The sequence below is a fragment of the Labeo rohita genome, unplaced genomic scaffold (genome assembly GCF_022985175.1).
Source record: "Labeo rohita strain BAU-BD-2019 unplaced genomic scaffold, IGBB_LRoh.1.0 scaffold_241, whole genome shotgun sequence".
Lineage (NCBI taxonomy): Eukaryota > Metazoa > Chordata > Actinopteri > Cypriniformes > Cyprinidae > Labeo > Labeo rohita.
The window spans coordinates 87,862-99,919 of NW_026128671.1; the positions used below are offsets into that span (position 1 = coordinate 87,862).

General features: G+C 41.4%; 1 protein-coding gene across 1 annotated transcript; it reads left to right on the top strand.

Moving 5' to 3' along the window:
• Window positions 1–933: 933 nt before the first annotated feature.
• On the top strand, window positions 934–8,956 carry LOC127159661 (uncharacterized). The gene is made up of 3 exons (XM_051102453.1): window positions 934–1,117; window positions 7,828–8,145; window positions 8,688–8,956. The coding sequence occupies exons 1-3, from the start codon at window positions 1,063–1,065 to the stop codon at window positions 8,954–8,956; spliced, it is 642 nt and encodes a 213-aa protein (XP_050958410.1). The 5' UTR covers window positions 934–1,062.
• Window positions 8,957–12,058: the final 3,102 nt, after the last annotated feature.

The following is a 12,058-nucleotide window of genomic DNA, read 5'->3' on the forward strand; positions in this document are numbered from 1 at the left end:
TGTATGTTGAGTGTTCATGTCTAAATCTTTTGATTTGCAATCACAGATTTTTTTTTTTTTTTTTTTTTTTTACACATTTGTGATGCAGAATATTTACGTCGATAATGACATTCATCAGTGTTATTTAGAATTGTTTTTCAACTGTATTGCCAGTCACCACTCATTACAAAAAATAATCTACTTTTTAATTTTAAAACATCTCTTTTCAATAGCATAAGTGTTTATATTGAAACACCATTACAGCACAGAGAAAAAAATTATATAATGAAAATCAAGAATTAAAAACCCAACTAAAGCAATCACTGATCACAGTAATGGTGGTTTGTTGAAATGTAATTTTTTCAACATTCATTTTTCAACATTAATTATTTTAATGCCATTAACATTGACAAATCAACTATTTTTAACATTGATTCAATGTATTGATTCAATGCTATCTGGGACCAATCAAAACTTCAGTAAACCACAAAAAGCCAGTCTTTAAAATAAACCCCAAAATAAATAAATAAAATAAAATAAAAACTCAGCCATGGAACCATCAATAGGCAGTAAAACACACAGTTACACCTTTAGACATGGCTCAGTTTTGGGGTTTCTGGTTAAAGACTGGTCTCTATGTGGTTTACTGAAGGCTGAGATTGGGTAGCACTATTAAAACTTGTTCTGGCCCAGTTCAGGGTTGGTTATAAGTTACTATTTGGCTGAGATTTAAATATTCACTATTTTTATAACTAAAAGTCTTCAAACTTCAAAACCAGTGCCCACATAGCAATTGACATCTGGTCCAGCTCTGGGCCAAGCAAACAGTTACACTCAATTACGGCTCTTGAGTGGCCCAGTCTTGTTTTAAGAAGGCATGATCTCTTAAATGAAACGCCTACTAGAGGAGTTTATTCACATTGACTGTATGCTTTACTAAACCACTAACAGACTCACAACTCTCTCTCCTCTCTCCAGCTCTTCTGTCACTTTAACAAACATTTCTGTGTTGTTAGTTTTACTTGTGGCCTTTTTTTTTTTTTAGAAATTAAGGACGGTTTTTATTTGGAACTATTTAGTGAAATGGTGAAGAAAAGGTTTGACATGTTTATTTTCTTCTGCTTGTGGAGCATGTCTGGTAAGTTTTATTATTTTATTTTAACAAAAAGTGGGACTTACAATTATAAAAGGCTAAACAGTTTTGTTTTCACAAACTTTGAAATTAAAAAGTTGTTAAACTCATCAAGATGCTGGCACTCGAAGGCGCTTCATGACTAGAGTTAAGGAGCTCTGACATACAGCAAAGGAATTTGTTATTTTGCGTCTGTACAGTTGCTTTTGAATGGCTTCCTATGTGGGTCAAATTGACCCGTGAACATAACAAACGTATAAAAATTTCTGTATGTACATTTCACAACACATCAGCGTGTTGAAACTTTGCATGCATGTTCATGACCCTAAATGAGAAAAAGTCACAAAATTTCAAGAAAAACAAAATAGATTGAAAAAAATAAAAGATAGCTAATTTTTACCATCTGTGGCTGACAAAATATTTTTCTGCATTGAAATATATTGGGGGAAAGAATTTTTTAGCTTCATAGAATAGTTAAAAAACGTCGAGGTTACGTACGTAACCCTCGTTCCCTGAAGGAGGGAACGGAGACGTTACATATGGGAACTCGCTTGAGAGTCCAATCATCTCCAAGCCTTATTCAAAAGGCCAATGAACATTCATGAACATTGGCGAGTGGTATTTTCATGCTGAGCCACTCCCCCGTACATACGGGTATATAAGATGGCGGCGTGCAACCACTCATTCAGGCTTTTGCTGAGGAGCCGAGCTGCAGCCCGGCGTCAGCGCGACGTCAGGTCATGGCAGGGGATGTAACGTCTCCGTTCCCTCTTTCAGGGAACGAGGGTTACGTACGTAACCTAGACGTTCCCCTTCAGTCGTTTCACTACGACGTTACATATGGGAACAGACCCATGGAACAAGCCACGAACCAGACGTCGCGTTATGCAACACACCGCGTGCCGCCAGGCGGGCGTGGCAGCAGACGGATATGAGCGTAACCTTCCCAACGCCCTGGGCCCCAATGAGGGGGGGGGCCCCAACGGGATGCCAGTTGTACTGAAGCAGGAGTTGGGGGGGCGGAGCACATGAAATACGTACATGTGGAACAAAGAAAATTCAATATATCCATAGATTTTAGGGATATATCAGGAAAACATCGGCCTTCTGGCTGACCGTGGAAAAATACTGAAACATGTTGCCACAACCTGCTGGGCGAAGGAGACCCAACCGAAGCACAGACAAGCACTACTCCGCACTAGGCCTGACTGCGGGGCATGGAGGACCCAGGTTCGCCGGAGGGAACAACTGAGGAAAATAGCGCACGGATCCATTAGGAATGGCGCAGCAAGCCGACACCAGCCAGACTCCCGCTCGCCTGTGATGTCTATGTTAAGACAGGGAGGATACGGCCTCTACGCGAAGGTTGTAGAACCTGGCGAAGGTATTAGGTGTCGCCCAACCCGCAGCTCTACAGATATCTGCTAGTGAGGCGCCATGAGCCAACGCATAGGATGAGGCAACACTCCGTGTGGAGTGGGCACGAACACCTAAGGGGCATGGCTCTCCCTGGTTTTGGTACGACAGGGAGATGGCATCTACCACCCAATGGGCCAACCTCTGTTTGGAGACAGCATTCCCTTTCTGCTGACCTCCAAAGCAGACGAAGAGCTGCTCTGTGCGTCTGAAGTGCCGAGTGCGGTCCACGTATATACGCAGAGTGCGAACTGGACACAGCAGCGCAGAGGCTGGGTCTGCCTCCTCCAGGGGCAGAGCTTGCAGGTTCACCACCTGATCGCGGAAAGGCGTGGTGGGAACCTTGGGCACATAACCAGGCCGGGGTCTCAGGATGACATGAGAATCGCCGGGCCCGAATTCTAGGCACGCTTCGTCGACAGAGAAAGCTTGTAGGTCCCCTACCCTCTTGATGGAGGCCAGTGCGATCAGGAGCGCTGTCTTAAGTGACAGATATTTTAGCTCGACTGACGCAAGTGGCTCAAATGGAGCCTCCCGCAGGCCCTGGAGGGCGACGGAGAGGTCCCAAGAGGGTATGGGATGCGGTCTAGGGGGGATTAACCCTTCTCGCACCCCTCAGGAACCTCACGATGAGTTGGTGCTTACCTAGGGATGTTCCATCCACTGCATCGTGGTACGCTGCAATGGCAGCAACGTACACTTTGAGAGTTGAAGGGGACAGCCTGCGCTCCAACTTCTCTTGCAGGAAGGAAAGCACTACTGCAATCTTACATCTCTGTGGGTCCTCCCCGCAAGAGAACACCAGTCGACGAACAGACCCTATCTCAGCGCATTAGCCTGCCTTGTAGAGGGGACTCTGGACTGAGTGATAGTTTCTATCACGGCCTGTGGAAGGCTGGAGAGGTCTGACGCGTCCCGTCCAGGAGCCAGACGTGCAGGTTCCACAGGTCGGGACGCGGGTACCAAATTGTGCCCATCCCCTGAGAAAGAAGGTCTCTCCTCAAGGGGATGTTCCAGGGAGGGACTGCCGCGAAGAAAATGAGTTCTGGAAACCAGGTCCGGGTGGGCCAGTATGGCACAACCAGCAGAACCTGCTCCTCGTCCTCCCTGATCTTGCACAGTGTCTGTGCAAGGAGGCTCACTGGGGGAAAGGCGTACTTGGGCCCCGGAGGCCAGCTGTGTGCCAGTGCGTCCCTGCCGAGGCTGTCGGGAGCCTCGTTGAAGGAGTAAAACCGCTGGCAGTGGGAGGATTCGGGGGAAGCAAACAGATCTATCTGGGCCTCCCCGAAATGGCTCCAAATCAGCTGGACTGTCTCGGGGTGGAGTCGCCATTCTCCAGGATGGGTGGACTGCCGTGAGAGCTGGTTGGCTGCACGGTTGAGTTCTCCTGGAATGTGAACGGCACGTAGCGATTTCAGCCACGTCTAACTCCATAGGAGCAGATGGCGGGCGAGTTGTGACATGCGACGGGAGCGTAGACCACCTTGACGGTTGATGTAGGCTACAGTCGCCGTGCTGTCAGTACGAACAAGCACGTGCTTGTGACGCAACGTCGGTCGGAAGCGACGAAGGGCCAGAAGCACAGCCAACAACTCTAGGCAATTGATATGCCATTGCAGTCGAGGTCCTGTCCAGGAGCCCGATGCTGCTTGCCCGTTGCATACAGCACCCCAACCCGTGGAAGAGGCATCCGTGTATACCACAAGATGCCTGGAGACTTGGCCCAGGGGGACTCCGGCCTGAAGGAAGGCCAGGTCTGACTACGGGCTGAACAGGCGGCGACACTGCGGGGAAACGCCAATCCGGAGTGTGCCACGGTGCCATGCCCATCTTGGGACCCGATCGTGTAACCAGCGCTGAAGCGGTCTCATATAAAGCAGGCCAAGTGGTGTTGCTGCGGCTGCCATATGCCCCAGGAGCCTCTGAAATGTTTTGAGAGGAACCGCTGTTTTGTGTCTGAATGACTCCAGACACTTCAGTACTGACTGCGCGCGCTCGTTGGTGAGGCGGGCTGTCATACTGACCGAGTCCAGCTCCACACCGAGAAAAGAGATCCTCTGCACTGGGGAGAGTTTGCTCTTCTCTCGGTTGACCTGAAGGCCCAGATGGCTGAGGTGCTGGAGCACCAAGTCCCTCTGTTCGCACAACAGATCTCGCGAGTGAGCTATGAGAAGCCAGTCATCGAGATAGTTGAGGATGCAAATGCCCGTCTGCCAAAGAGGGGACAGGGCAGCCTCCGCGACTTTCGTGAAGACACGGGGAGAGAGGGAGAGGCCAAATGGAAGCACTTTGTACTGATACGCTCGACCCTCGAAAGCAAACCGTAGGAAGGGTCTGTGTCGAGGCAGAATCGAGACGTGAAAGTACGCGTCCTTCAGGTCGATGGCTGCGAACCAATCCTGGGGACGAATGCATGTTAGCATGCGCTTCGTCGTGAGCATCTTGAACGGCAGCCTGAGAAGGGACCGATTCAGGGCTCGAAGATCCAGGATGGGTCTTAACCCACCGCTCTTTTTGGGCGCGATGAAGTAAGGACTGTAAAACCCTGACTTCATCTCGGCTGGAGGGACAGGCTCGATTGCGTCCTTCGCCAGTAGGACTGCAACCTCCGCACGAAGCACAGGGGCATGTGTGTCCGAATGGACAGAAGTGGAAAGGACGCCTCTGTACCTGGGCGGACGCCTGGCGAACTGAATCGCATAGCCGAGACGTACCGTCCGAATCAACCACCGCGAGGGGCTGGGAAGCTGAAGCCAGGCTCCCAGCCTGGTCGCCAGGGGTATCAAAGGGACGTTGACCGACGTGACCGCAGTGGGGCAGCCTGGGGAAGGGGAAGGGGAAGGGGAAGGGGAAGGGGACTGATCCCAGAAGGAAGAATGTCCTGGAGAAAAGTCAGACTGCACTGGGCAGCGCTTACCTTCTTCCCTGGTTCCCGCGCTGGCGACATCAGGCTCCGAGTCCGAGGAGACACTACTTGGGGCCTGAACCCCGGAGGTGAGAAAATTGGCTCTTTCTGTGACCTTGTGGGTACCGCCGACCCGTAGGCTGACGGCAGCGTCTGAGCACACAGCAGCTCCCGGCCCTCCACCGGGAGTGGGGACGTTGATGTTGTCGTCCCCCAAAGAGCGATTCCCTCCACCTCCAGGTTGTGCCCTGGTCAATGCCGTGAAAACGGCAGCCCGCAAGATTTTGCTGACGGCTGCCAAACGCTCTTTTAGAAATAGCTCTCTTAGTTTGTTCGGCAGCACGTCAGCAGAGAGAGTGGAAAAACTCTGGAACTCTTTTTTTTTTTTTTCTCTTTAGGCTCAGGAAGACGAGGCTCCAAAAGCAAAAGTCTGAATGAGTGGTTGCACGCCGCCATCTTATATACCCGTATGTACGGGGGAGTGGCTCAGCATGCAAATACCACTCGCCAATGTTCATGAATGTTCATTGGCCTTTTGAATAAGGCTTGGAGATGACTGGACTCTCAAGCGAGTTCCCATATGTAACGTCGTAGTGAAACGACTGAAGGGGAACTAAAGTAACAAAATCTAACCAATAAATGTTATTATTTTGGGTCTGTAGAGTTGCCTCAGAACATTAAAATAGGCGGGTCAAATTGACCCGGGAACAGTACGAACGTAACTATTTTTTTTTTATTCATGTCAAAACACATCAGCATGTTGAAACTTTGCATGCATGTTCATGACCCTAAATGAGAAAGTGACAAAATTTCAAGAAAAACAACATGGGTTTAATAGTATTTTAGATAGACTGAAAAAGATATGGTAGCTAATTTTTTACCATCTTTGGCTGACAAAATATTGTTCTGTATTAAAATGAATGGGGGAAAACTAATATTTATAACTTAATTTGATAGTAAAAAACTAAAATAACAAAAAATAACCAATAAATATTATTATTTTGGGTCTGTAGAGTTGCCTCGGAACATTAAAATAGGCGGGTCAAATTGACCCGGGAACAGTACGAACGTAAAAAAAATTTTGTGGACATGTCAAAACACATCAGCGTGTTGAAACTTTGCATGCATGTTCATGACTTTAAATGAGGAAAAGTCACAAAACTTCAAGAAAAAAAACACAAGTTAACTGATATTTCCGACAGCTTGAAAATCAAAATGGGTCAAATTGACCCGTATTGGATTCAACGTAATGGCACAAAAATTACAATATGAAAAAAAACATACAATCAAATGAAATCAATTAACTTTTAATATCAATACTTTTCACACATTACAAACAATGAATATCTGAATTTATGATTCATAAAAATGTTTTTAACCACTATTTTTGACTGCCCCTCCCCTACACCTGTGGGATGTTTGTGATTACACATATTTTAATGATAATATCTTGATCTAAACCTAAATTAATTATGACAAACTATATATCATTTGAAAGGTTTCAGACTCTAGTTTCCATATTTGGTGACTGTTTTTCAAAAAAATGACAGAGCAATAGATAAATAGCGATAGATTCTCTGTTTGTGATATGGTGCCAAACGTACTCTTATTCTATTTGTATTTTATACTTGTTTTGGAGATTGAATTCAAATCAAATAATAAAGTTACTGCCCAAACTGTTTCTGAATAGGATGTCTACTTCGTAAATATTTAGAAAATTATGAAAATATATGGTTCAGAACACTCAAAAAATAAATGGAAATCAAGAGTCCCTCTAGTGGAAAGTTTGGTACTGCATCCACAAAATCTTACTTAAACATTAATTTTTTGAGATATCAATCTAAAATTTGGCACAAAACTTGTTCAGATGACTGGATTTGATTTACTTGAAGATTTGGAGGTAAACATGTTTTGTAAAATGTATATTTTACATAAAATATAAAAAATATATATTTTTATATTTTACATTTTTATAAATTTAAACTTCTATAACTTTTTAGAAATGTACTTTTATAACTTTTTTTGCTTCTACAATAATCTGTGATGTTTCACCTTTAAAAAGATACCAATCTTAAGTTTGTGCTCCAAAGTATTCAAGATTTATAACAATTTTAGCTAGAAAAGTCATTTTTATGTCTATTAAGCTTCAGTTCTGTGTATGCTATCATTTGTTCCCATACATCACTCTATTCTTTATTTTTTCCATCATCTGTTTTGTGTATAATATTTTTCAGATTTATCAAATTAATATGCTTCATTTCTGTTCGTGCTGCTGTTCTGAACTTTCTATTTTCCCTTCCTGTCAAATAAAAGGTTATTTGTTTAATCAGTTCAGAGTGAAAAGCTGAGAGATTCCAAGTGTTCTGCTGTGTAACTGATTGTGTTTGTTGATCAGGTGTGTTTGGTGTTGATGAAGTGAAGTCAGTGTCAGTGACGGAGGGAGAATCAGTCACTCTAAACCTTCATATTACTAAAACACAGAAAGGTGATCTGACATGGAGGTTTGAACAGTTTCTCATAGTTACATTCAACACACAGAACAATGAAAGGAAATATCATGATAATAGTGCTGGTGGGAGATTCAGAGGCAGAATGAAGCTGGATCAGACTGGATCTCTGATCATCACAAACACCACAACTCAACACACTGGACTTTATGGAGTATACAGCTGGAACAACAACAATATCAGCACATTCAGTCTTACTGTCTATGGTGAGAAGAGCATTACTTCACCTGTTTGATGTGTGGTTGTTTCTTTAGTTACAGTCACTGTTGGTTAATGAACCTTTACAAAAGTGAGCCTGAACCTAGTGTGACTGTAACACAAACTATATCATGCTGCAAGATGAGAAAGAATAGCCCCCAGAATTTTTTTATTTTATTTCATTTCATTTTATTTATTTTTTTATTTTTTTGTTTTGTTTTGTTTTTTTTTTTTTTTTTTTTTTTTTTTTTTTTTTTTGTTTCTTTTTAAGTGGTGCACAGACAGGCCAGTCCAAAAGTCCCAGACCATATGAAATTATTCACTTCTGAAGGGTCTCACTTTCTGCATGTACTGATAATTCTGGAATTTCAGACAAATATATGCTACACACTATACAATATGCATCAAATGGTTATTTATCTGCAGAATCACCAGCCAGTCAGCTTCATTCAGTTTTAACCGATGTGATTGCATGTAAAGGTCCAATCAGCCTTACCATTTTGAATGTCATAACTCAACTAGATATTTGTTCTCTAATATCTCTTCTTAGCTCATCTGCCCATTCCTGTCATCAGCAGAGACCCTTCACAATGTTCTTCATCATCATCATCATCATCACAGCAGAATTGTTCACTGTTGTGTTCATTGGTGAATGTGAGTGATGTGAGTGTCTCCTGGTTCAAAGGAAACAGTTTATTGTCCAGCATCAGTGTGTCTGATCTCAGCATCAGTCTCTCTCTACCTCTGGAGGTGGAATATCAGGATAAAAACACCTACAGCTGTGTGATCATAACAGCATGCTCTGTGGACCAGGCGTGACAATGGAGATCCAGTTGCAAGCTTTCATTAAAATGTTCAGTGTATTCAAAGCAGGCAGGGTCTAAAACAGTAATCCAGAAAACAGATAAAATAAAATTAGAATAGAGAATGCCGTACATCACTTTTCACAATAATAATAATAGGCTTTTGATTTGGGCTACAAACTCACTGTGATTAATCTGACAATCAATAACGCAATTTTATTTTATTTATTTTTTTAACGCCGACATATAGCGCTGATGAGCTCCGGGCGTCTCGGTTTCGAATCCTAAACCTTTCCTGATCCCACACCCATGTTGCTTCTTGTCATTTCTGATGTGTCCTATCGTAATAATAATAACGGTAACCCAGCAATTGTGCTGTTTCTGTGTCATCAAGGTGACAGAAGTCACAACAACGTTGTAAAAACGTGGACTTTTTTCACGTTGTCAAAAAGGTTGTCCAGAAAACGATAAAATTTTTCCGATGTATTTAATACGACAAATGTCGGGTTTTTTAAATGTTATAAATACGTTTTTTCACAACGTTGCAAAAACGTTTTTAAAACGTTGGAAGGAGACATTGTAAAAACGTTTTTGCAACGTTGTGAAAAAACGTATTTATAACGTACCTACCACGTCCAAACTGGTACTTTACATGCTGCCATCAAAATGTTTTCTTTACAGTGTTAAATCTGACTATTGATCCTATTAAAAACACTTATTTACATTAAAAGCACTTACTTACCTTGTAGTATTGCAGACCTCGTCGGTTTTATAAGCCTAGGATAACATATGTAGGCCTAATAATTTATACTACACAAAAATGATCACTCATCGTATTTATTCACAAAATATAAAAAGTAATGTGATATGGGTAGTTCACAAAAATAAATAAATAAGCCAATAAACAAGACAAATGCATGAACATATACTAATAAAGCATAATGGTTTCAAATAAAGTACAACATATGAAAATTATGCAATGACTGGCAAAGTTGAATATGAGTACAAATTCCAAGAAATTTCAATGCATGTTTTAACAGAAAAAAAGCAACATTTCATTTGTAAAATGTATTCAATTTCAGCTAGTTCCAAATTATTTTATTGCAGTTATAATAATAATCACACTGCAATCTTATTACTCGTTTGCACTAAAACTAATGATTATATTGTTAGAGATTTATTAGCACAAATTACAAGTATATGGCATCCAATTTAGAACTTGTTCAAATAATATATAATACATACAGTTTATAATGGCTATTGTTGTTCAATTAATAATACTTTATAATACTGGAATACCTGAGATTTTGAAAAATGTATTTAGGTAGCGATTATTCAGTGCTTTAATTGCAAGTTACATTGTTATGGCACTAGGTGGCAGCAAGAGACCGTCTTAATGACCTAGTTAGAAAACTATTCTTTTAGTGCTGATTCATTCAGTTGCTGAATTCTGAGACCCACCAAATTATATGACTCTACTGCCGAGGGTAGTTTAGAAACATTTAAAATATTTTATGGTAACCGCAAATTAAAAATGGTTTTGCTACAAAAACATAGTTTTAACTATGGTTATACAAATGGTAATCAATATGGCAAGAAATGGTAGGACTAGAGGGTTGGGTTTAGTAGTAGGTCAGATTAGCTCACTGCAGTGCCTAGGTTCACAACATTTGGTGGGTCACAGAATTCAGTACAAGCCCAAAAAGAAACACGGTTGTAAAGAAGTGAATTATCTAAACCAGGGGTTTTCAGCTCTGACTCATGAGATCCAGTGTGAATTGGCTTATAGGTGCTTTGGGAAAAAACAGTAAAAATATTTTTTTAATGCTTAAGAGCAATTAACCTTCATATCTGAAATACGGCACATTCCCTATTCTTGCAATATTCGTGTTCGTGTTCCTGAGTAATGTCTGCATGCACTAAATTCTGAGGGGAACAAATAATACGCTAGTAGACAGCAATCCATATGAGACGTCTGGTGTAAAACGTGGATCTGAAACTGACTTCTGTCCAGGTTGACACAGCATCTCGTTTGTCTGTCTTCACAAACTGCCCTGAAATACAATTTTAACATCAACAATGATTGTTATAAATATAACATGAGTCTCTTGCATTCACAGTGCTCAGTATTTTATTATTATTATTATCGGTGTCTTGTTTTCTCATTACGTTGGACCCCTCTGTAGGTTGCTGTATACCGAGTGTCCTCAATGAGTTAAACGAGACGGCCTTGTAGGACATACAAGATAAAAAAGTATATTTAATTGATATATACTTTTAAAAAAAACGTAATAAATGGTAATGTATGTTTGAGGTTTTACTTTCTAGTCAGATGGTTCATAGCACATTGGAGCTGCTCTTCAACACAAGGTCTGCTCCAACTCTACTGCAGTACTGCCATTAACATGAAGAATCTAATGTTAGAAACATAAACAATTTGTCACAGAGACAACAATATGTAATATACAAGGTCAGCATTATTAGAAATAAACAAACTGGAATATAGGTGAAATGCAGAAAAGAGAACAATATGAAGAATATTTCAGTCTAGTAATCCTTATACAGTATCACATCACAGTTTGTTTGGAAGTCAAATCCTTCTTACATAATACATAACTTACTGACGCTCCTAAAATCACAGTACAATTTTAATCAATATCTTTTTTTTGTGTGATCAAAACGTGTTTAAATTATTTGAGCTTATTTTCACGCTCCATGTAAGTGACGTCACCGATTAACAGTACAGCCCATACATTTAATTAAATAGTTTACTTCCGTTCATCCACTGACAAATTGCCAACAAAATTTACAATATTTAGCAATATTTTTTTTTTTTTTTTTTAAACGGTCATCTACACATAATATGTGACTAAAAGTGAAAACTTTATGAAATAAGAGCTAAACTCTACAGTTAGCCTACATCTTATAGTTAGCCTGACGGTTGAGATGCTAACGGACTTTCTCCGAAGACACTAAACCATTTCTATAAAGTAAATATTCAACAGGAACGTGTCTATTACATGTAAGAAAGTGTTAGGAACAGTTGTATGTATTATATTTGTCTTATTAGGGACAAAACTTACCGTAAATCAGTGTGACAGACGGAGACTCGCCGCGT